The sequence below is a fragment of the Schistocerca piceifrons genome, chromosome 7, assembly GCF_021461385.2.
Source record: "Schistocerca piceifrons isolate TAMUIC-IGC-003096 chromosome 7, iqSchPice1.1, whole genome shotgun sequence".
NCBI lineage: Eukaryota > Metazoa > Arthropoda > Insecta > Orthoptera > Acrididae > Schistocerca > Schistocerca piceifrons.
Genome location: NC_060144.1, coordinates 283,891,185 through 283,914,361, shown reverse-complemented (window position 1 = coordinate 283,914,361; position 23,177 = coordinate 283,891,185). Strand labels below are relative to the sequence as shown.

Here is a 23,177-nt window from a genome sequence, read left to right as displayed (position 1 = left end):
CTGTAAAGTTTGGAAGGTAGGAGACGAGGTACTGGCAGAAGTAAAGCTGTGAGTACCGGGCGTGAGTCGATATTCGGTAGCTCAGTTGGTGGAGCACTTGCCCGCGAAAGGCAAGGGTCCCGAGTTCGAGTCTCGGTCGGGCACACAGTTTTAATCTGCCAGGAAGTTTCAACTGTTATGTTATTAGGTAGGAATCATATACGTAATTACACCTTTAGAAAAGGTGAACTCTGCAGTGTGATTTTCAACAACTGCATGTCGAAGTCTTCGCTAGCAGTTCGCCCATCCAGTGGCAGGAACATGTATCGTCGACTCCTTTCGTTGCAATTAGCACTATTCGTTTACAAACAATTGTCTACCAAAAAGCACCAAATACAGTGTATTTTACAGTGTTGAAAACCTGTAACAACTCTGTTTGTCATACTGTCAGTTTGCTATGCTATTGTGCAACATAACTACACCTAATTACTTCGTAATTACTGTAACTCACAATACGAAAACAAACTGAGAATGTAAACAAAGCCTTTATTTAGGCCACTGGACCAAATATTGGAATTCCTTATACACAAAAAATAATTTATTCATATTTGAAGCAGGATACGTGTTAGGAATACCTTGGACAATGTAGTTTCAGTGCAATTAACAAAAATGTAATGAGCATTATTTATTTTAACCATTTCACTTATTTTTCCAAGAAAACGACAGATACGTATTTGACCTTGTACCCTATTTCGCGTGTTTCAATTGTTACCACCGAATTATAGCATTCTCTGTAATTTTAAACAACTTCTGTGATATATGTGACTGTAGGCTTTCCTGGCGTAAACTGTTGATGAAGGTTTCTCGGGTCTCCAGCCGATTGATAGCGTTGATATCTCGCGACGTTTCGGGAAGTGTCATACTACCAATCTTCCGGCAAAGATGGGCAGTAAGACACTTCCCGAAACGTCGCGAAATATCAACGCTACCACCGGCTGGAGACCCGAGAAACCTTCATCTACTTCTATGATTGTAATTAACGAAATTACTGTACGGAACAATGTTCAGATTGTCAGCCAATGTATACACCGTGAACATTCATAAAACCGACAAACTGCAGGGACGGCTTCCTGTCTGGAAATGGAGGACAAAAGGTCCGATCAACAAGTGTCCGGAAACGCATCGGTGCCACGATAGCTGGCGCTGACAAATGAATGTTCCTCTGGCCGCGTGCCGTGTGTTCCTCGTGTGTTGCGGGTTGTGTGAGCGACGCAGCGTACTATACGCATGAGGATGGTCCTGTATTCCTGATCGGGAACAAGCAAAGATGGTGTTTGAGTACGGGCAAGCAGATAGAAACAACGGACAGGCAGCATGACTGTACCAAAACAAGTATCCTCACAGACACCAACCACATCAAACAACATTTCAAGCTCTTTTTTGGGCGTCCATGTGATCACGGGTCCTTTCAGACAGATGAACGTACAGGGAGGCGGCGGACTGTGCGTACACCAGATTTGCAGGGCCGGGTTCTGCAGGGTATTGAGACGACCCGTAGTAAAAGCTCCAGGCAAGTGGCTTGCCAATATGATATAAGAAAAACTACGATTTTTTTTTCTTTATTGGGTTTCGATTCCCGTCGGAGGGGGCAAGCTGGCAGCAGCTTAGTATGCCGCTCTTCAGCCTACAGAAGTTTTAAAAAATAATAGGAAGATAATAAACGACAAAAACAGACGATAAAGACGGTGAGTTTTTGAATTGTAAAATGGCGGAAATTAGTGGGAGTTAAAATATAAAAACAAAGAGTTGGTGATGCTAACTAAGACACACAGTTAGCAGACACGTACATAGTAGACAGACAATTAAAAAAAACATGGCAACAGTCTGGTTTCTGTTCGTAACGGATAAAAAAACCACTCCTAGCGACAGTATGGATTGTGTTCGCAACACTTCAAAAAAGACGCAAAACACTGAGCACTCACTTACACGCTGCTCTAAAGAGTAGACACACCACAGCCTAAGGCAGATTGGGGGGGGGAAAGACCCGGACAGATGAATGTACGATTATGTGTACAACTGCTACTATCCTTATCACTTGCTACGAGTGCAAGGATTATCAACAGCGGATTTCCCTGTACGGGTAGGATTTTGTCGAGGGTTTTTATATCAGACCATCACAATCATGGGATTTGTGTCATTGTTTCTCTTTACCGACAGAGCAACCTTTACCATAACAGCATCATCAATGTACATAATCGTCTGTAAGCTTCAGACACGGCACGTGGTCAGAGGAACTTTCATTCCTCAGCGCCATCAACTGTGGCAACGATGTACTTGCGTACACATGTTCGTAGGATCTTTTTTCCTCTATTACCAATCAGGACTCCGTTCCTGCGGTTTGTCGGTTTTATTAATTTCACCCAGTACAAAACCCAGCGCCAGTACAGCGTGAGATTTTGACCTCCACCGTGTGACGTAATATCGAGACAAGAAATAAACAAATGAAACTTCCTGGCAGATAAAAACTGTGTGCCGGACCGAGACTGGAACTGGGGACCTTTGCCTTTCGCGGGCGAAGCACGACTCACGCCCGCTCCTCACAGCTTCACTTCTGCCAGTCTCTCGTCTCCTACCATCCAAACTTGCTTTGAGGACGAGGCGTGAGTCGTGCTTGAGTAGCTCAGATGGTAGAGCACTTGCCCGCGAAAGGCAAAGGTCCCGAGTTCGAGCATCGGTCCGGCACACAGTTTTAATCTGCCAGGAAGTTTCATATCAGCGCACACTCCGCTGCAGAGTGAAAATCTCAGTCTGAAGAAATAAACAACATTCAGAATTCTAAATCTGAGTACACCTAAATCACTTCCTGACCTTTCACCTTATTAGATCACCATGGTGTTCTCTGGCCAATCATCGCTTAAAAAATTTACAAGAAGAATCGACGGTAGCGGAGCAACGAAAAGAACTTACGTTCATGCCAACGTGTTTTTATTATTATTAACAGTCTGAATTACGCCCGTCCATCTTCAAGAACTTTTATTTCAGGTGACTTCTTCAATATTAATATTCGTAAAGATTTTCACTTTGATTGATTTATTTTTTCGACAATTAGTATCCCCAACAAGGCGGTTGCACCGCATATTGCAAAATTGTTTCTGAGCAGTTACCATCAAAATTTCTATATGTAACACTGTTCCGTTTATCAGCGAATGAATGTAAGACTCGCGTTCAAGGCTTCGTGAATAAACCCGAGCATGAGCCGCAGTTTTCTAGGCGGCTATGAAATGGAGAACACCGCTCAGTAGGACTACCGGACGTAAGTACCTGCGTGTTCCGCGTGTAGCCGTAGCCCATGAAGCGCTCGTCGTGCGGGGGCGCCGTGGCGGGCGCCACGTAGAAGGGCTCGTACAGGAACTCGAAGTTGGTGACGTTGTGGCTGACGTGCACCTCCTGGGGCTCCCCCACGCCGCCGCTCTCCTGCCACCTGTTGGCGAGAGCAGGCGAGGTCAGCACGCGTTCTGGGCTCCGCACTGCCGTGCTGGGAACATCAGGCAGCAACGAGAAAGAAATAGCGTGTGAGTAGCTCATGCGGCGCCTTAAGTTCACAGGAACGCGATTAAAATTCACGGTAAAAGGCTACTGCAGACGGGGTGCTAAGGCGCAGAAGGGAGACGTGTGCCACCACACGCAAGACAGATCTGCGGGAATAGTGGCAGGTACGCGTCTGGAAGGGAAAAGAAAATGTTGAGGATCTCGTAGATGACAGCGTTTGGCTTTATGAAAGGTAAAGACATCAGAGAGGCAGTTCTGACGTTGCAGCTGATAATGGAAGCAAGACTGATGATAACTCAAGACAACGTCCCTAACATTTCTCGACCCGAAGAAAGCGTTCGACAATGTAAAATGGCGCAACATGTTCGAAAATTGAGAAAACTAGGAGTAAACTGTAGGGAAAGACGGGTAATACACAAAATTTTAAAGAACCAAGAGGGAACAATGATAGAGAGCTGTAGATAATTTCATGCGGATTTCTGCTGTATTTGGATATCATGAACGCGTAAGCTCCTTCATACTGTTTGAAATTAGAAGTGCGCAATGTCATTAGAGATGCTTTGTCGCATGCAGACTTGCTTGGGCCATCTCTTCCTTGCAAGGTGCACAGGAGATGATGCGCACTGTTAATCGTGAGAGGTGGAGAGACAGTAGTTGCCAGTGGTGAGTCATGAGTTGTAGTACGGTATAGGCCCAGGGATACGGCTGCAGCTATATTCTAAAGTAGTGGAACATATCAATTATTTGTGTTGTGTACATAGTTCGGCGTAGTCAGCGCATAGACAACTTTCCCACTAGAGCGCGCCCCGCTAAGCACAACAGTGCAGGCGCAGCACTCGTCCGTCTCCGCACTATGAGATGGCGCTGTCTTAGAGACGGACCAAATTCTGCTTCCGCCAATCCGCGTATTAATATATAATGCAGCCAATGAGATTGCTGCTAATGTAGAACCTTTTCTCCTCGCAGATCACACTCGCGCAGTGATACCTGAACGCACGAGGTATTATAACGAGTGTACAGACCTCCGATTAGTCAGTCTGCATTAGTCTGCATTTGTCTCTACCAGTCTGCATTAGTCTGTACCAGTCTATAGTCAAGTTTCAGTCTGCACCTAAGAAGATTATCATATTCCTGTACATAGCCATGAAGATAAATGTATAGACACTTTGTCAAGTATCAGAGATATGTGAGAATAAGATGAACATACCAAGACCAAAGGAACTTCAGATTTTCAATTGTAAATAGCATCCAGAATCAAGTTACGTAATGTTTATGCTTCTTTTTATTTTAATTAATGTGTGCGAAAATTAATCAAGTTCTGTTTAAAGTTGGTCACCGTCAATCTGCTACTCTAAGCGTGCAAGTGGCATTTCTATCATCTGACCTAATGGCAGAAGATAAACACGTCACGATAAGACCATGAGACATATTGCTGACACCCGTCTACTTTGTTAGAGCGACAAGTCAAATAATCTTATGGTGTGTGTACCAAAGCTCTTACAGTATGCACACCACAATTTGAGACAAGGAGAGAGACTGAAGCGTTTTGGGAAGTATATTTTATTATGATTATTTTGATGAGTAATAGAAGAGGATTTAATTTAAGATTGAATTTCACACATTATGCATCATGCCATTTATTTTTAGAGATTTTACCAGGAGAATAAAATTAAACAAAATTGGATGTGAAACAAATGATGAACATATAAAAACAATGGTTTCACAGGCACGAGAACAAGCGCTAATATTTCTTACAGGGAGACAGTGCTATACAGTGGAATTTACAAGCAAAGGTAAATGAGGTTGGACGCTTGTGCAGTTCAGGTAACATTTCATTGAAGGAGTTGTTAAGGGGCTCCAGAAAGGCTCAAAATCATGAAAAGATCAATTTTTACTTTTTTGCGTTTTCTGAATCTGCAGACTATTACCTTTTAATAGATATATAATTTATTCAATTCCGAAGACTACAACTATTTTTAAATTTTTTTTGAAATGTGTTCTACATGGTCGTGACCCACTGTGGCGCTGTTAAACTGCTGTCAAATGGTGTTATAATTTTCGTCCGTGTTCATCAAGTACATTTTAGTGATGTGAGATAAAGTATGTGTTGTGGCTAACCTGTGATGGTTCAATATATATCGCTGGTGTGATTGTCGATTGTTTCATGTTTATTTACTCTGTCGTTATCTCGAAAATATTCGTAATTAATTCTGTTTCTTGAGTCTCTGTTTTGTTGGAGTATAATAATGAGTAAAAGTAAAGTTATTAGAAATCCTCTGAATGCTTTTAAGAAAAGGAGAAATGTTGGAAAGCCAAAGGTATGTGTTATTACTGTAAACAATAAAGACGATAACCAAGTGAGTGAACCTAACCTCTCAAGTACACCTGCCCACAGCAGTCAAAGTGGGAAAGAAAATACTTCACAGAAGAAGCTTGGTTCAATGAGTGAAAACTATGAATGTTTTATGGGCGAATCGGATGTGAATGAAATATTTGATATGTCGGTTCTCAAAGGAATTTTTTCAAACTGTGTAAGATGTATTCATTGTAGTGAAGTTGGTCTGGAACTCTCCATAATAACGCACGTAGGACTTGCTAGTGAAATACAACTGAAATGTGATAAATGTTCATACATGACCACCTTTTGGAACAGTGTTGCAGTAACTGCAACTGAAGAAAATGGTAGCAAAATCTATGAACACAACAACGAGCGATGCTTGCTTTAGACAAGGAACGCCTTCGGGCTGCAGACAGGGCTGTAAAGAGTCTAGAAATACAAGCAAGAGTAAACGGGAGGAGGAACAAGAGGAAGCTGGAGGAGGAGTTTGCAGAGGATGAAGATAATCCATCCTATGGACCTGGAATGCACTAAAAAGTTAATCCAATCTTTGTCGCTCGATTCCCAAAACTTTTATTTTCTCATACTAATTACATGTTTTCTAAGGATCTTCCAAACATATTTGTTTCAAACTTTCAGTAAATGTTACACAGTACCTTCTGCATAATTTAACACAGCCTTTTTCCAAAAAAACTGTGTATTTTTGAATATATAAATAAAAAATTGCAAAAAAATGTAGTGAATTTTCATTACAATTGAAAAAAAATCATCTTTAATAACTGAACTAAAATATTGTAAAATACCTGTGTTAAGTTGTAGCCCACATTCCAGTGAACAATCTGTAAAAAGTTCAACTTCCTACCTCAAATACTTTGTGAGAAAAGATGTAATTTATAAGCGTTATTTTAACATTGCAAGTATAGGGCGTTCCGGAGCCCCTTAAAATGTTGGTACAATTCGTCATTTTCAGCAAGGACTGCTGCGTCGAATTATGGCGAAGGTAGAATTTCTGAGCAAAGGTACTTTTATATTGATTTGTAAATGAATGATGACGCATTGGAGGAATTTTCATACATTTATATCCATTTGAAGATGAATGATGACGTATTAGAGGAATTTTCGTCCACTTATATTGATCTGAAGATTAATCAAGACTTATTGGAGGCTTTTAGCAGTGGATATGACATGATGTTATGGAGATTTTACTATAATACAGCTAAGTGGCTTTCTGTGATACACTCCTGGAAACTGAAATAAGAACACCGTGAATTCATTGTCCCAGGAAGGGGAAACTTTATTGACACATTCCTGGGGTCAGATACATCACATGATCACACTGACAGAACCACAGGCACATAGACACAGGCAACAGAGCATGCACAATGTCGGCACTAGTACAGTGTATATCCACCTTTCGCAGCAATGCAGGCTGCTATTCTCCCATGGAGACGATCGTAGAGATGCTGGATGTAGTCCTGTGGAACGGCTTGCCATTCCATTTCCACCTGGCGCCTCAGTTGGACCAGCGTTCGTGCTGGACGTGCAGACCGCGTGAGACGACGCTTCATCCAGTCCCAAACACGCTCAACGGGGGGCAGATCCGGAGATCTTGCTGGCCAGGGTAGTTGACTTACACCTTCTAGAGCACGTTGGGTGGCACGGGATACATGCGGACGTGCATTGTCCTATTGGAACAGCAAGTTCCCTTGCCGGTCTAGGAATGGTAGAACGATGGGTTCGATGACGGTTTGGATGTACCGTGCACTATTCAGTGTCCCCTCGACGATCACCAGTGGTGTACGGCCAGTGTAGGAGATCGCTCCCCACACCATGATGCCGGGTGTTGGCCCTGTGTGCCTCGGTCGTATGCAGTCCTGATTGTGGCGCTCACCTGCACGGCGCCAAACACGCATACGACCATCATTGGCACCAAGGCAGAAGCGACTCTCATCGCTGAAGACGACACGTCTCCATTCGTCCCTCTATTCACGCCTGTCGCGACACCACTGGAGGCGGGCTGCACGATGTTGGGGCGTGAGCGGAAGACGGCCTAACGGTGTGCGGGACCGTAGCCCAGCTTCATGGAGACGGTTGCGAATGGTCCTCGCCGATACCCCAGGAGCAACAGTGTCCCTAATTTGCTGGGAAGTGGCGGTGCGGTCCCCTACGGCACTGCGTAGGATCCTACGGTCTTGGCGTGCATCCGTGCGTCGCTGCGGTCCGGTCCCAGGTCGACGGGCACTTGCACCTTCCGCCGACCACTGGCGACAACATCGATGTACTGTGGAGACCTCACGCCCCACGTGTTGAGCAATTCGGCGGTACGTCCACCCGGCCTCCCGTATGCCCACTATACTCCCTCGCTCAAAGTCCGTCATCTGCACATACGGTTCACGTCCACGCTGTCGCGGCATGCTACCAGTGTTAAAGACTGCGATGGAGCTCCGTATGCCACGGCAAACTGGCTGACACTGACGGCGGCGGTGCACAAATGCTGCGCAGCTAGCGCCATTCGACGGCCAACACCGCGGTTCCTGGTGTGTCCGCTGTGCCGTGCGTGTGATCATTGCTTGTACAGCCCTCTCGCAGTGTCCGGAGCAATTCGGCGGTACGTCCACCCGGCCTCCCGTATGCCCACTATACTCCCTCGCTCAAAGTCCGTCATCTGCACATAGGGTTCACGTCCACGCTGTCGCGGCATGCTACCAGTGTTAAAGACTGCGATGGAGCTCCGTATGCCACGGCAAACTGGCTGACACCGACGGCGGCGGTGCACAAATGCTGCGCAGCTAGCGCCATTCGACGACCAACACCGCGGTTCCTGGTGTGTCCGCTGTGCCGTGCGTGTGATCATTGCTTGTACAGCCCTCTCGCAGTGTCCGGAGCAAGTATGGTGGGTCTGACACACCGGTGTCAATGTGTTCTTTTTTCCATTTCCAGGAGTGTATACACTACTGGCCATTAAAATTGCTACACCACAAAGATGACGTGCTACAGACGAGAAATTTAACCGACAGGAAGAAGATGCTGTGATATGCAAATGATTAGCTTTTCAGAGCATTCACACAACGTTGGCGCTGCTGGCGACACCTACAACGTGCTGACATGAGGAAAGTTTCCAACCGATTTCTCATACACAAACAGCAGTTGACCGGCGTTGCCTGGCGAAACGTTATTGTGATGCCTCGTGTCAGGATGAGAAATGCGTACCATCACGTATACGACTTTGATAAAGGTCGGATCGTAGCCCATCGCGATTGCAGCCTATCGCGATTGCTGCTCGCGTTGGTCGACATCCAATGACTGGTAGTAGAATATGGAATCGATGGGTTTAGGAGAGTAATACGGAACGCCGTGCTGGATCCCAACGGCCTCGTATCACTAGCAGTCGAGATGACAGGCATCTTATCTGCATGGCTGTAACGGATCGTGCAGCCACGTCTCGATCCCTGAGTCAACAGATGGGGACGTTTGCAAGACAACAACCATCTGCACGAACAAGTCGACGATGTTTGCAGCAGCATGGACTATAAGCTCGGAGACCATGGCAGCGGTTACCCTTAGCTGCATCACAGACAGGAGCGCCTGCGATGGTGTACTCAATGACGAACCTGGGTGCGCGAATGGCAAAACGTCATTTTTTCGGATGGATTCAAGTTCTGTTTACAGCATCATGATGGTCGCATCCGTGTTTGGTGAACGCACACTGGAAGCGTGCATTTGTCATCGCCATACTGGCGTATCACCCGGCGTGATTGTATGGGGTGCCATTGGTTACGCGTCTCGGTCACCTGTTGTTCGCATTGACGGCACTTTGAACAGTGGACGTTACATTTCAGATGTGTTACGACCCGTGGCTTTAACCTTCATTCGATCCCTGCGAAACCCTACATTTCAGCAGGATAATGCACGACCGCATGTTGCAGGTCCTGTACGGGCCTTTCTGGATACAGAAAATGTTCGACTGCTGCCCTGGCCAGCATATTCTCTTGATCTCTCACCAATTGAAAACGTCTGGTCAAGGATGACCGAGCAACTGGCTCGTCACAATACGCCAGTCACTACTCTTGATGAAATGTGGTATGGTGTCGAAGGTGCATGGGCAGCTGAACCTCTACACGCCATGCAAGTTCTGTTATTACGGCCAGAGGTGGTTGTTCTGGGTACTGATTTCTCAGGATCTATGCACCCAAATTGCGTGAAAAGGTAATAACATGTCAGTTCTAGTATTATATATTTGTCCAATGAATACCCGTTTGTCATCTGCATTTCTCCTTGGTGTAGCAATTTTAATGGCCAGTAGTGTATTTTCAAGCAATGTATTGATGGAGTATTGGAAGATGTCAATATGGTTAGGTAACTTGTGATTTACTTACCATGCAAACTTTGTAGTTTTTCAGATTTAGTAATCTTTTTGACTGAGAAAGAGATTTTGTATGCATTTAGAAAGGAAGTTTTTGATAAGGTTGTGGAGACTATGCTACATTTGATTTGTCACGATGTTCTGACGATTTTTTTGCCTGTATATAACTGTTTGTTCATTCTGGCTATGAGAGATTCCATCTGTGTCCATGTTCCTAATTTTACAGTTGTTTTTCTCAACAGCTCAACACTACTTTGTTTCACATGATTTCTGTTTATTCCATGATCTTTAGCACTAATCTTTGTACACCGATTCTTTACTGTTTCCTCTCTACCTGACATATATTTGGAGCACATTAAGCAGATACCTATTACATGGGATTTCTTAGTCAGTACTTTCGTACATTAGATACCCTTGTACCACACATTTTACTTGTGTATGTTTGACATAGGGACGTAATAACATATTTCTTTCAGCAGGAACAAACAGCATGCTGTTCACAACAAAATGAACTCTTTTTCTCTTTTGTCGTGTACCGTCATTACCAGTAGTTAGACGAACTCGTAAAATTTTGCAGAAAGTAGCATTTCTAAAGTAAAGTTATTGTAGATGTGTTTCACAGTATGTAAGATAGTTTTAAGCAGAAAAAACATTAATTCATGATTGCATAAGGCAGATGCATTCTTTTGTAACTGAGATTCGTCGCATGGTTTTTCACTCATGATGTCATTGTATTGCAATGCTTATTTACTGAAATTATTTTGTTTTACTGATAAGGAATGAACTTACATTTTTATTGCGTATTGCATATGGGGTTAGTCATTTGTTTAGCATTAGGATTTGTAAAATTCTTACTAAGCACTATTGACTGATTCTTTAACTTTTATGATTGTCCACGTATGTAATATGTTACAACGTTTATCTCTATGTAATTCTATGATTTCGCATATGATTAAGATTTATGCTTGGACACCTGCACTGTGGTAGGACTAAGCAAAAAAATGTACGATTTCACAACAGCCTAGTCTGTGGTTGCACCGAAAAAATACTTTTGTGTCAAATATGGACCTTCACGCTCAGCAGCGTGGTTGTGAGATATCTTTGGCTTTGAGTTGTTAGAGTTTCTCCTCTGAGTCTACTCCTAGCCTACTGACACATGAACTAATCTGCTTGTGTTACGGTTGTAGATGTCAGTGGAATCAATTTATGTCTTACTCTGAGTCCTCGACAACGAGCACTTCGAAAAACGTGGTGCTGCAGTGTGTGCAGTCATGTTATTGTCGAAATCTATTGCATATATTTTACCGACGACAGTGTTCTTTACTTAAGACACTACAAAAACTACTGCATTGCGAATCTAACATTTGTGACGAAACTACGTTTTTAGCAAGAAATTCACAGACTATGTGCAATGTGTTTTTCTCGCAGCATCTAATGTTATGAAAACAGACTAGATAGAACATATATCAAGAAGAGCTAAAAGAATAACTCTGGAATTTCTATGTCATAAAGACTTCCACATTTATTAATTTGTATCTCATGGACTCCTACTCTTACCACTATGTTAGTACGCCTGTGCACAACGATTTATTCCTTTTGCAATCACTATTGTTGCTGTATTATTTGGACTTGTGTACTTTTTTATCGTGCTTGTAGTACTTAGTCACAAAATTTTACTTCGTTAACGAATTTCGCAGATTAACCTTTGTCAATTACAAATCTCACTCCGCAAAATTCTGGCCGGTGAGGCCGAGGGGTTGTGATAGGAGGCTGCAAATTATTTCATGGCAATTTCTCTACTGTTTGGATGTCAAAACCGCGTAAGCGCCATTGTACTGTTTGAAATTATGTGCGGGCAGTGTCATCAGAGATGCTGCGTCCCCTGCAGACTTGCTTGGACCATCTCTGCTTTGCAAGATATCCGAAAAATGATGCGCATTCTTAATCGTTGCATGAGGAGACGCAGTAGTCGGTATTGGTGTGTCATGAGTAATGGTACGGCACAGGCTGAGTGGTTCGTTTGCAGCTACATTCTGAGGATGTGGAACACTTTGATTTACTGATTAATTATCTGAGACGAGAAAAGAGAGTGAAGCATTTCGAGAAGAATATTTTATTATGATTATTTTGATGAACAATATAAAACGATTTAATTCAAGGCAATTTATTTCAGATTTTGTACTTTATTGTGGCAGCTTGTAGTTATGCATTCTTGGTACAGAGACTTGAGTATAGGGATTCTTGGTTCAGAGACTTGAGTATAGGGAAAGATAAAGAGCCATGCATAATTTCCAATTTGAATTTGGGGGTAGGAAAAACTGTTCAATATTTTATGTCATTTTTACGTGTTGCTTTTTGAAAAGATCTTATTTTATGTTAAATACTGTTTACGTCCGTGCCCTTTAGAACTGTAATTTTTTGTTTATTAATGATTGTAAAGCAAAGAAAAACATAAATTTTCATTACAGAACTTTTCTAATCAGAAAACGAATTACATTTGATTTTATAGTTTATCCCAACTCATTATCCACATCCCAAGTTCATGGCAAAATATGAGTTATCACTTTTACTTATTCAGGTTTGTTATGAACCAAGTGTGCTTTGCTTTTTTTAAAAAAAGAGAGCGCATTGCACCAGGTGCATCTCAGTGAGTTAGTAGTAGCTCAGCAAATGCGACGCGCTTTCAAGTCAAGAGCAGCGTCAAGGTGTTTCCATTGTACAATAGGTAGCCAAAATTAAATAATTAAAAAAAGGAAACATTGAGTTTTCTAGGGCAGATTTGTCAGTTTAACAGTTTCTTGATTCACTGTGTTGAATTCAGATAGTATTCTTGTCATTACGAATGTTTAAACAGACAGCTAACCAGATAGCACTTTCAAGTTACTTTCTCGTTGTCAGATTTTGCAAAAGACTCGCGATCGAATTCTTACGTTCAAAGTTTATTAACTCTTATGAAGTGCTCGGATCAGTAGTATGTGTACGATGAATATGTAGTTCTCTACCAATACTGCTTAATCTGTAAATCGAAGAATCAATGACGGAAATTAAACTTAAGTTTACAATGGATAAGTAGTCTATTACCACTAGTGCTCAATCTGTAAATCGAAGAATCAATGACGGAAATAAAAGGTATGTTCAAGAACGTCACTAAAATTCAAGTTGACAGGTTAGTAACAGTTCGGTTGGCTGATGACATTGCTGTTCAAAAATTCAGAGTGAAAGGCTAGTAATGATATAATTCGCTGATGACAATTATCCTCTGCGAAGATGGAGAAGAATTACAAGATATGATGAATGGAATGAACAGTTTGATGAGTTACACAACACATATTGAGAGTAGACAGAAGAAAGACGAATGTGGTAAGATATAGCAGAAATGAGAATAGCGAGACACTTAACATCAAAATTCGTGGTCACGAAGTAGATGAATTTAAGGAATACTACTAGCTTCGGTAAAAAGCAGGCTATTAAAGGCAAAGTAAGCTTTCCTAATCAAAAGATGTCTACCAGTGTCACACATGTGCCTTAATTTGAGGAAGAAATTTATGACAAAGTACATTCGGAGCACAGCATTGTATGGCAGTGAATGATGGACCGTGAGAAAACGGAAGGAAACAGAATCAAAGCATTGATATTGAAAATTAAGAGGACTGATAAAGTAAGGAATGAGGAGGTTCTCCACAGAATGACGAAAAAAACAAGTATGGAAAACATTGAAAAGAAAAAGGAACAGGGTGATGGCACATATGTTAAGACATAAGACATCCGCGGTACTAGTTTGAGCTGTAGAAGGTAAAAGCTGTAGAGGAGGACAGACCAGACAGCGGAATACACCCAACAAATAATTGAGGACTTAGGATGGAAGTGCTACTCTGAGATGAAAATGTTCGCACACAAGAGGTATTCGTGGCGGGCCGCATGAAACCAGTCGTCAGAAGACCGTTGCCTAAAAAAAATAAATGCATATATATATATACAACCAATTTAAATATATTACGCTATTGAGACATGGTTGTGTGTAAGTGTGTAACTGAATATGTTTTTCAACTTGTAACATATAATGTGTTGGAGGCTGGTTGAGTTGATCATATCAGTTGGGAAAACAACAAAGAAGAAAAGGACTAGCGCCAAGGCAATCTCTCAGTTTCGATAAGTAAGTTACAGCTTACCCACGTTTCTATCTTCTGCCATGTTGGAGATATAGTCGGCTGAAATCGGATGAATATTTTCGAAACATCCTGCGTGATTGCACCAGGAAAAAAATTAATCACCCCGCAGGAGATATCACATCAGTACTACGTAACACCGCTTCTGTACTTGATAACGCCTCAGTTCAGTGAGGAAGAGAATGCGCAAGTTGCTTTGGGTACGCCATATTCAGCTGAGGACACTGATTGACGATTAGACCCGATAGAGCCACCAAATTGCAAGGACGTTGATTGCCACTTTTCACCCGTTCTTCAGGTAGTCCCAATCACTTTTGTAGAACTAAGATCGCGTGATTTAGCTGGCAAGTCAAGATGCAATATGGTGCCTGAGTTCTCTGAACACAACTGTTGTCATCTCGGAAGGCACGAATGCCCACGGCATACATATCGTGAGCATGAACAATTAGTCTCGGAGAATGTTGAAATAAACATCATGGTTCATGTACGCGGGAATCTGAATAAGTGTGCCCAAGTATGGTATGAAAACGGCCTCAACTACACGAGCCACACTCGGCGGGTTAAACGTCTTACTTGGCCATCGGTGCACTCGACGCCTTTTATTATTTAAAATGTGAAAAATATGAGTTGAGTCAGACCACAGTAATCGCCTCCCGGACACTGTTATCCTGTCTCTATGTCGATTGTCCCGCTGGGAAGATGTTGTTGTGGCCAATAGCCTTTCCGAGGTACTTGAGTTCAAAATTAGGGATGAGCGATGATGGTAAATAATTGATGATGCTTCGATTATATCATCAACGTATAAACATCTATGATCAATAATAATCGACCACAGAACATCAATGTTTTTAGAGTGAAAGGTAAAATTATAGAATGATGTAAGAAACAACATAGAAAAAATCTAATACCACATTTGTTAATCTATAAATACACCAATAATTAACATTGTGTATCTGACAACTTTTTTCCACATACAGTAAAATTAACAGTTTTGAGAGAAGTTTCTGTGATGTCGTCAGTCATACCATCACACCGCCGCCTGAGAGATCGATCCGCCGGATGCAATTCTCTCGATAAACGGAACAGAAGAACGGCTGTGTTAGCCAAAGAGTACACAGCCAGTTGCAGTACTTATGCTCGCCGCGACGCGCCGCTAGGCCACTTCATGTGCACCAGGAGAGTAGGGCAGTTGTGCCAGTCTACAGTTCGTAGCCGCGCTCAGTGGTCAGTCAGCGCCGATGTTTGTCATCGTCTGCAACTCAGTCATTGCCGCCATCAAGTCTTTGTAGCTCCGTTCCGAGTTAGTCTTCAAATTCACCGGCTTCGACATTCAAGATTACGAGAGATTAATTCGTCACTGCAAGATTTGTGACTTCTAAATTATGTCATTCTACAAACGCTTAGTCTAGTCGCGTCTTCTATAATTGTCAACCAACTGATCATGGGCTACAGCAAAGTTAAGTAATAAATACTTTCTTATTTTGTACTCTTGCTAATTAATTGTGTTTTCCTGTTGTAGCTACCAAGCAGTCTTGGCATAGTAGAACCCACGTTTCCACCTCCTAGGCTACCTCATTTTGCCACCTCATGTTGATGAACTCGATTATGGTGGAAGATCGAGAGCCATCAGTTTCCCCTTCTTGAAATCGAAGGAATGGATCACTCGTGGGTTTCAGAGTCCTACCAGCAGTCTAGGTTGTGCAATGACTGTGCTTAAAAGGTTAAAAATAATGGTTAACCATGATCTAGCAGCTCCTCGTAAGGCACACGTTTCTGGAGTCAGTGCTAAGCGACATTTGAAGTGATGTAACGAGTGACGCCGCTGGACAGTGGATGACTGGAAATGAGTGATCTGGACTGATCTGTCACACTAAATCCTGTGCAAATCATAAGGAAGGGATTGGGTTTGACTAATGCCTCAGGGGCGTTACAGGCCATCATATACAGAGCCAACAGCGAAGTACGGTTAGTCTGTGGTCTTATGCTACTTAAGAAAACTTAAACTGCAGTAGGATATGAACACATCTTACAGCAAAGTGGACTATGTACCGTAGAGGAACAGTTCAAAGACGATGATCGTATCATTACGGCAATGCAACCTGTCATAAATCAGCATCTGTGATGGTTTGTGGACAGTAACATTCCTGAAATGTACCTGTCCGCACAGAGTAGCGACCTGAACCCAATAGAGCATTTTTGGGATGGGTTACAACGTAAACTTCACTCTAGACCCCAGAGATCAACATCACCACCTTCTCTGGTTTCGCCTCCACACATTCAGTCATCTCATTGAAAATGCCCCCAGCAGAGGTCAGTCCGACATTAAGGCCACGGTTGGACACAACCCGTAGCGGGGTCCACTTATAGGTGTTCGGTTACTTTGACATCTACTGGCTGCTTCCGCGCTGACTTTTGTCTGGCCTTGTCGGAGTAACGTCACCTGGAGAAGTTGGTGGCGAACTGGTTGAAGACGAAGACCTTCTGGTGGAAGGGGCGGGCGAGGCCCTTCCGCGCGAGCCGCACCAGCTCCGACTTGTTGGGCGGGAAGCGCACGCGCTCGTCCAGCTCGTACGTGGGCACCACGAAGGCGCACAGCCGGCCGCCCTGGCAGTCGGGCGGCCGCGGCCGGCGCAGGAAGGCGGCCACGCCCTCCGCCAGCCCCGAGCTGGGCACGATGTCCACGTCCGTGAGGAAGACGTGCGACGCCTGGCAGTTGGCGCGCGCCACGTTGCGCATGTGGTTCTGCGGGTACGGCGCGCGCGTCCGCCACCTGCGCAAACCAGCAGCGTACCAGCTTCAGCTGTTTTATACTACAGAACCAAATTAAGGGATCACTTTTTCGAACCCCCATAATTTTCTCCCACAGAGACGCAGTACTTTTGAAATCTACATTATTGACCATTAAAATTGCTACACCAAGAAGAAATGCAGATGCTAAACGGGTATTCATTGGACAATACTAGAACTGACATGTGATTACATTTTCACGCCATTTGGGTGCATAGATGCTGAGAAATCAGTACCCAGAACAACCACCTCTGGCCGTAATAACGGCCTTGATACGCCAGGGCATTGAGTCAAACAGAGCTTGGATGGCGTGTACAGGTACAGCTAAACATGTAGCTTCAACACGATACCACAGCTCATCGAGAGTAGTGACTGGCGTATTGTGACGAGACAGTTGCTCGGCCACCATTGACCAGACGTTTTCAGTTGGTGAGAGATATGAAGAATGTGCTCGCGAAGGCAGCAGTCGAAAATTTTCTACATCCAGAAAGGCCCGAACAGGACCCGCAACATGCGGTAGTGCATTGTCCTGCCGAAATGTAGGGTTTCGCAGGGATCTGAAATGTAACGTCCACTGTTCAAAGTGCCGACAATGCGAACAACAGTTGACCGAGACGTGTAACCAATGGCACCCCATACAATCACGCCGGGTGATATGACAGTATGGCGATGCCGAATACATACTTCCAATGTGCGTTCACCGCGATGTCGCCAAACACGGATGCGACCATCATAATGCTGTAAACAGAACCTGGATTCACCCGAAAAAATGACGTTTTGCCATTCATGCACTCAGGTTCGTCGTTGAGTACACCATCGCAGGCGCTCCTGTCTGTGATGCAGCATCAAGGGTAACCACAGCCATGGTCTCCGAGCTGATAGTCCATGCTGCTGCAAACGTAGTCGGACTGTTCGTGCAGATGGTAGTTGTTTTGCAGACGTCCCCATCTGTTGACTCAGGGATCGAGACGTGGCTGCACGATCCGTTACAGCCATGCAGATAAGATGCCTGTCATCTCGACTGCTAGTGATACGAGGCCGTTGGGATCCAGCACGGCGTTCCGTATTACCCTCCTGAACCCACCGATCCATATTCTGCTAACAGTCAATGGATCTCGACCAACGCGAGCAGCGATGTCGCAATATGCTAAACCGCAATCGCGATAGGCTACAATCCGACCTTTATCAGAGTCGGAAACGTGATGGTACTTCTTTCTCCTCCATACACGAGGCATCACAACAACGTTTCACCAGGCAACGCCGGTCAACTGCTGTTTGTGTATGAGAAATCGGTTGGAAACTTTCCTAATTTCAGCACGTTGTGGGTGTCGCTACAGGCGCCAACGTTGTGTGAATGCTCTGAAAAGCTAATCATTTGCATATCACAGCATCTTCTTCCTGTCTGTAGCACGTCATCTTCTTGGTGTAGCAATTTTAATGGCCAGTAGTGTAGTTCAAAGGTGCCAGCAAGCCTCCCTCTGTAAGGGTGCGAAAGCGCATCGCTGCGCGACGTCACCCTCGAGCTCGACAACGCTTCAAACAGAATGCGTTGACACATGCGAGAAAGAAGCTAATGTCAACTGTAAGTTGGGCTAATAATGTCACGTTGTTACAAATTTCACGACAATTCTGACAAGCACCACACGATAGAACGGTCGCCTCACAGCCTCGCTTAAGCATATTTCACACCTTATTTTGATATCTCTCTGATAGGGGTCAAACCGCGAGGCCCGGCTTCGAAATCACGCTGTTTCCTTTTCTGTGGCCAAGGAAAATACTTCGGACACACCATCTCTCAGAATCGACACGGCCTCAGAGAGTGGCGTAAAGGTCCTCAATGAAACCATCCCTTTCAATGAGGCGTTGATTCCCACATGCTTCGCGGTCCATTACAACAGTTTTTATTAAAAATGAAACTCCTCCAGCTGCACTTAAGATTTCATATTTATTTGGGTACTAGTTTCGACTTTGCGTCAATGCCATCTTCAGGCCCGTACACTTTGGTGATATCAATTGTGTGTACGGGCCTGAAAATGGCGTTGACGCAACGTCGAAACTAGTAGCCAAATAAAAATTAAATCTCAAGTACAGCTGGAGGAGTTTCATTTTTAATAATAATTACACCAGCTGATGTCCCACCATCATCCAATTTAAATATGTATGTACGAAGGTTACAACAATTGGTACTGCGATGAGCAACAGGAAGATGTTCTTGATAACGTTGTCACTGCTGATACCCTCCCACGCTAAAACCTTTCCCTAAGGACATCGTGATGCTGCACCCCCACTAAACCTTATCACACCCCTTCGGAGTGCAGCGGGGCGGCAGTTTTTGCCCTCGTGCACATGCTGGAATCACTAGTGACCGCTCAAAACCATCTGACGGAATTTCGACGTGATCTGTGTCCGAACTGGGGGGGGGGGGGGGGGGGGGAGGGGGGGAGTCTTAGAGGGATTCTTTGCCGTATTCAAGCACATCTTAATGTTGCGCTATACGGTGATCACGTCACAGCAGGGCGCAAAACGGGAGGGCTGAAAAAGCAAACAGTATCCTTTGCCGCTTCGTATCATGTTCAGATTTCGTCCAATGGTTTTGAACGGTTCCTATCGGTTACTTCCTGTACAGCAGAGCAAAAATTGAGGCTGCATTGCACTCAAAAAGGGTGCGATCACTTTCAATGGCGTTGCTGGCCTACCATGTCCTCAGAAAAGAGCTGAATGGTCCGAGGGGGTCTCAATTGTGTCTAAGGTTGTCAGTAACGCCTTTCTGCCGTTCACCGAACAGTGAATTGTCGTCTTAGATCGCAAAATATGTGGAAATCATCGCCCCACGGAAACGAGTGGTTTCGTTGACGCACTTTATGCTACGTCTGGAGCCTTTTCCTGTCGATTCTGAGCGGCGGTGCGTCTGAAATGTTATTCTCGGCAACTCAAGAGAAAACTGCAAGATTTCAACGGTGGGAGTTGCTGTTCTGACCTCCGTTGCAGAGAAAAGTTGTACGCACATTAAAAATTTCACACTTATGCGTCACAATGGGAGGCAATCAAAGGGTTTCGAAAAAGTGACTCTTTAATCCTGTTGCGCAGTGCACATTCCATTCTTCAGCAATAAGGTTTAAAATTACGTAAGTGTCAAATAATACAATCAAAAGTCGAAACATCTACGTGTCAGAAATTTGTAATTACAAAGTCAACCAAAAACTAAAAAACGGTACCCCCAAAAACGGAGGACAAAGCGAAAGGAGACTTCATGGGTTCAGAGGGTATGTGATGTTACTTCAGCGATAGAAAAATCAAGTGAAATTCACAAAGAACTTGATAGTATGAGTCCACTCATCAGAATGACATTGCACCGCCATTGACCTGGATGCTAGCACTGATTCGACTGGGAAAGTGATTGTAAAACCATTACACCCTTTTCTGAGACAGTATGGCCCACAACTGATTCAACTGGTTCTTTGTATCCTGGATACTGGAACTGGGACCGGATTGATGTCCGAACTAGTCTCATATACACTGATGAGCCACAACATTACAACCACTGACTTACTATCGATATCAAACCGTCTAGGCAATAGCAGCGTTACCTGGCGTGGAATAACGGCTGGTCAGTTATACGGATGGTGCATGTAGTATCAGTGAGCATGCTGTCCGTGTGTAGAATGGGGAAGGCGCGCGATTTATCTGAGTTTGACCGAAGGCATACTGTGATAGCCCAGAGGCTCAGCACGAGAATTTCGGAAATCGTTCGGTTTGTCGGATGTTCGAGGGGTGCTGCGTGTGGTGTGTGTCTTCAAACGTGTCTTCAACCAAGGTGAAATCACGTCCATGTGTCGTGAGGATGGGCGTCACTCATCATTACAGATGACGGACGTCGTAGGCTGGACAGGCTGGTAAAACAGTCAGGCGGCGAACTGTAGCGGAACTAATATCAGACTTTAAGGCAGGACAGAGCAGAAGTGTGCCCGAACTCACAGTGCACTAAATACTCCTAACGACGAGCCTCCACAACTATGACTGAACTGGCTATGTGACCATCGGCACTTGACGTTGGAGCAGTGGCAGAGCGTCGCATAGTCTCATGAATCCCAGTACCTTCTGCATCATGCTGACGGGAGGGTGCCAATCCGTCACCTTCCAGGGGAACAGCTCCTTGACTCCTGTACTACGGGACTGGCGGCGGCTTCTTTGTCCTCTGGCGTACATTCACGTGGGCATCCGTGAGTCCAATGGAGCTCGTGCACGGCACTATGATTGCCAAGGGGTATCGTATACTGGTTGCAGACCACATACACCCCTTCGTGACGATCATGTGTTCCGACGACAGAGGCATTTTTCACCAAGACAGCGCCATGTCACAAAGCCAAGAATATGATGGAGTGGTTCGAGGAACACAGTGGCGACTTCCAGTTGATTTGCTGGCCACCCCAACTCGCCACATCTGAACCCCATCGAACCCATCTGGGATTTGATTGAATGTGGACTCAAAACTCATCGCGCCGCTCACCGGAATTTAAGGGACTTAGGTGACTTGTGCGTACAGATGTGGTGCCAATTTCCTTCAGTGAACTACCAAGGTCCCACTGCTGCCATGCCACGACGCGTCGCCGCTGTTATCTGGGCCAAAGTTGGAAATACCGGCTATTAGGTGGGTGAACATAATGTTCTGGCTGATCAGTATACATATGTTCTATCAGGGACAGATCTTGAGCTCTTTCTGCTCTGTCGGGCAAAAGGAGGTCCGTCACGTACTTAGGAGATACTTCTGTCAAGTCACTGTAAGGATCAGAAGGTCGACGCTGGTTCTTCACAGAGTACTAACACAATTACGATTTATCCTGTTTTTACCCTAATTAGCATTGTATCTTGGAAATTTCGTTCACTACAGCCTTAAATATACAATCACCAAAATGTACGATAGCAAAACACAGAGGTATGCCACAACCCTCAGATACAAGGGTACTATGATGTCGTTGTTGTCCTTCAATGAACAGTTCACCATGGCGTCGTTATGCCTCTCTGCCACTGCATTCAGTGAACCCACACATGAGAAGCATAGCGGCCAAACTATAAACACTGCTGTGTATCACTCCTAACGTACAACTAACGCTGCCAGAAAAGCAAGCACTAGACAAATCGGAGCAGTAATGAATGCAAGTTTTAGAGTGAAGAGTAAAATGGTCACTCCTGTTGTGAAAAGTACGATGAGTGAATGGAACAAGTTCGTTTTATAACAAGACACACAGCAAATACCGTCGACATTTACACTGTTGCGCAGATATTTACAATGAAATACAGGCACAAAGGTAACTGAGTATTGCCGTTATTGTTGTTGTGGTGGTGGTGGTGCTGGTTTAATGCAGCCCTCCATGCCACTCTATCCTGTGCAAGCTGCTTCATCTCAGAATAACTACTGCAACCTCCATCCTTCTGAATCTGCTTACTATATTCATCTCTTGGTCTCTCTCCACTATTTTACCCCCCCCCCCCCGCCTTCCCCCCACCCCCACGCTTCCATGCAGAACTAAATTGGTGATCCCTTGATATCTCAGAATGTGTCCTATCGGTCTGTCCCTTCTTTTAGTCACGTTGCGCCACAAATTTCTTTTCTCCCCAATTCTATTCAGTACCTCCTCGTTAGTTACATGATCTACCCATCTAATCTTCAGCATTCTTCTCTAGCACCACTTTTCTTGTCTAAACTGTTTATCATCCGTGTTTCACTCCAGACTTGGCTAATCTATGTACAAATATTTTCAGAAAAGACTTATTGACACTTACATCGGTATTCGATGTTAACAAGCTTCTCTTCCTCAGAAACGCTTTTCTTGCCATTGCTAGTTCACATTTTATATTGTCTCTACTTCGGCTGTCATTAGTTATTTTGCTGCTCAAAATTCATCTACTACTTTAAGTGTCTCGTTTCTTGATCTAATTTCCTCAGCATCACCTGATTTAATTTGACTACATGCTTTTGTTCATGTTCATCTTATAT

The 23,177-nt window shown here is 44.2% G+C and overlaps 1 protein-coding gene across 1 annotated transcript in view; it reads right to left on the bottom strand.

The window, feature by feature from the left end:
* Positions 1-23,177, bottom strand: part of LOC124805634 (beta-1,4-glucuronyltransferase 1) — a 118,582-nt gene that overhangs the window by 51,377 nt on the left and 44,028 nt on the right. Inside the window, exons 4-5 of the mRNA XM_047266202.1 lie at positions 16,836-17,165; positions 3,301-3,460 (exon numbers count right to left, since the gene is read on the bottom strand). Of these exons, the coding sequence (XP_047122158.1) occupies positions 3,301-3,460; positions 16,836-17,165 (490 nt within the window). The remainder of the gene's footprint in view (positions 1-3,300; positions 3,461-16,835; positions 17,166-23,177) is intronic.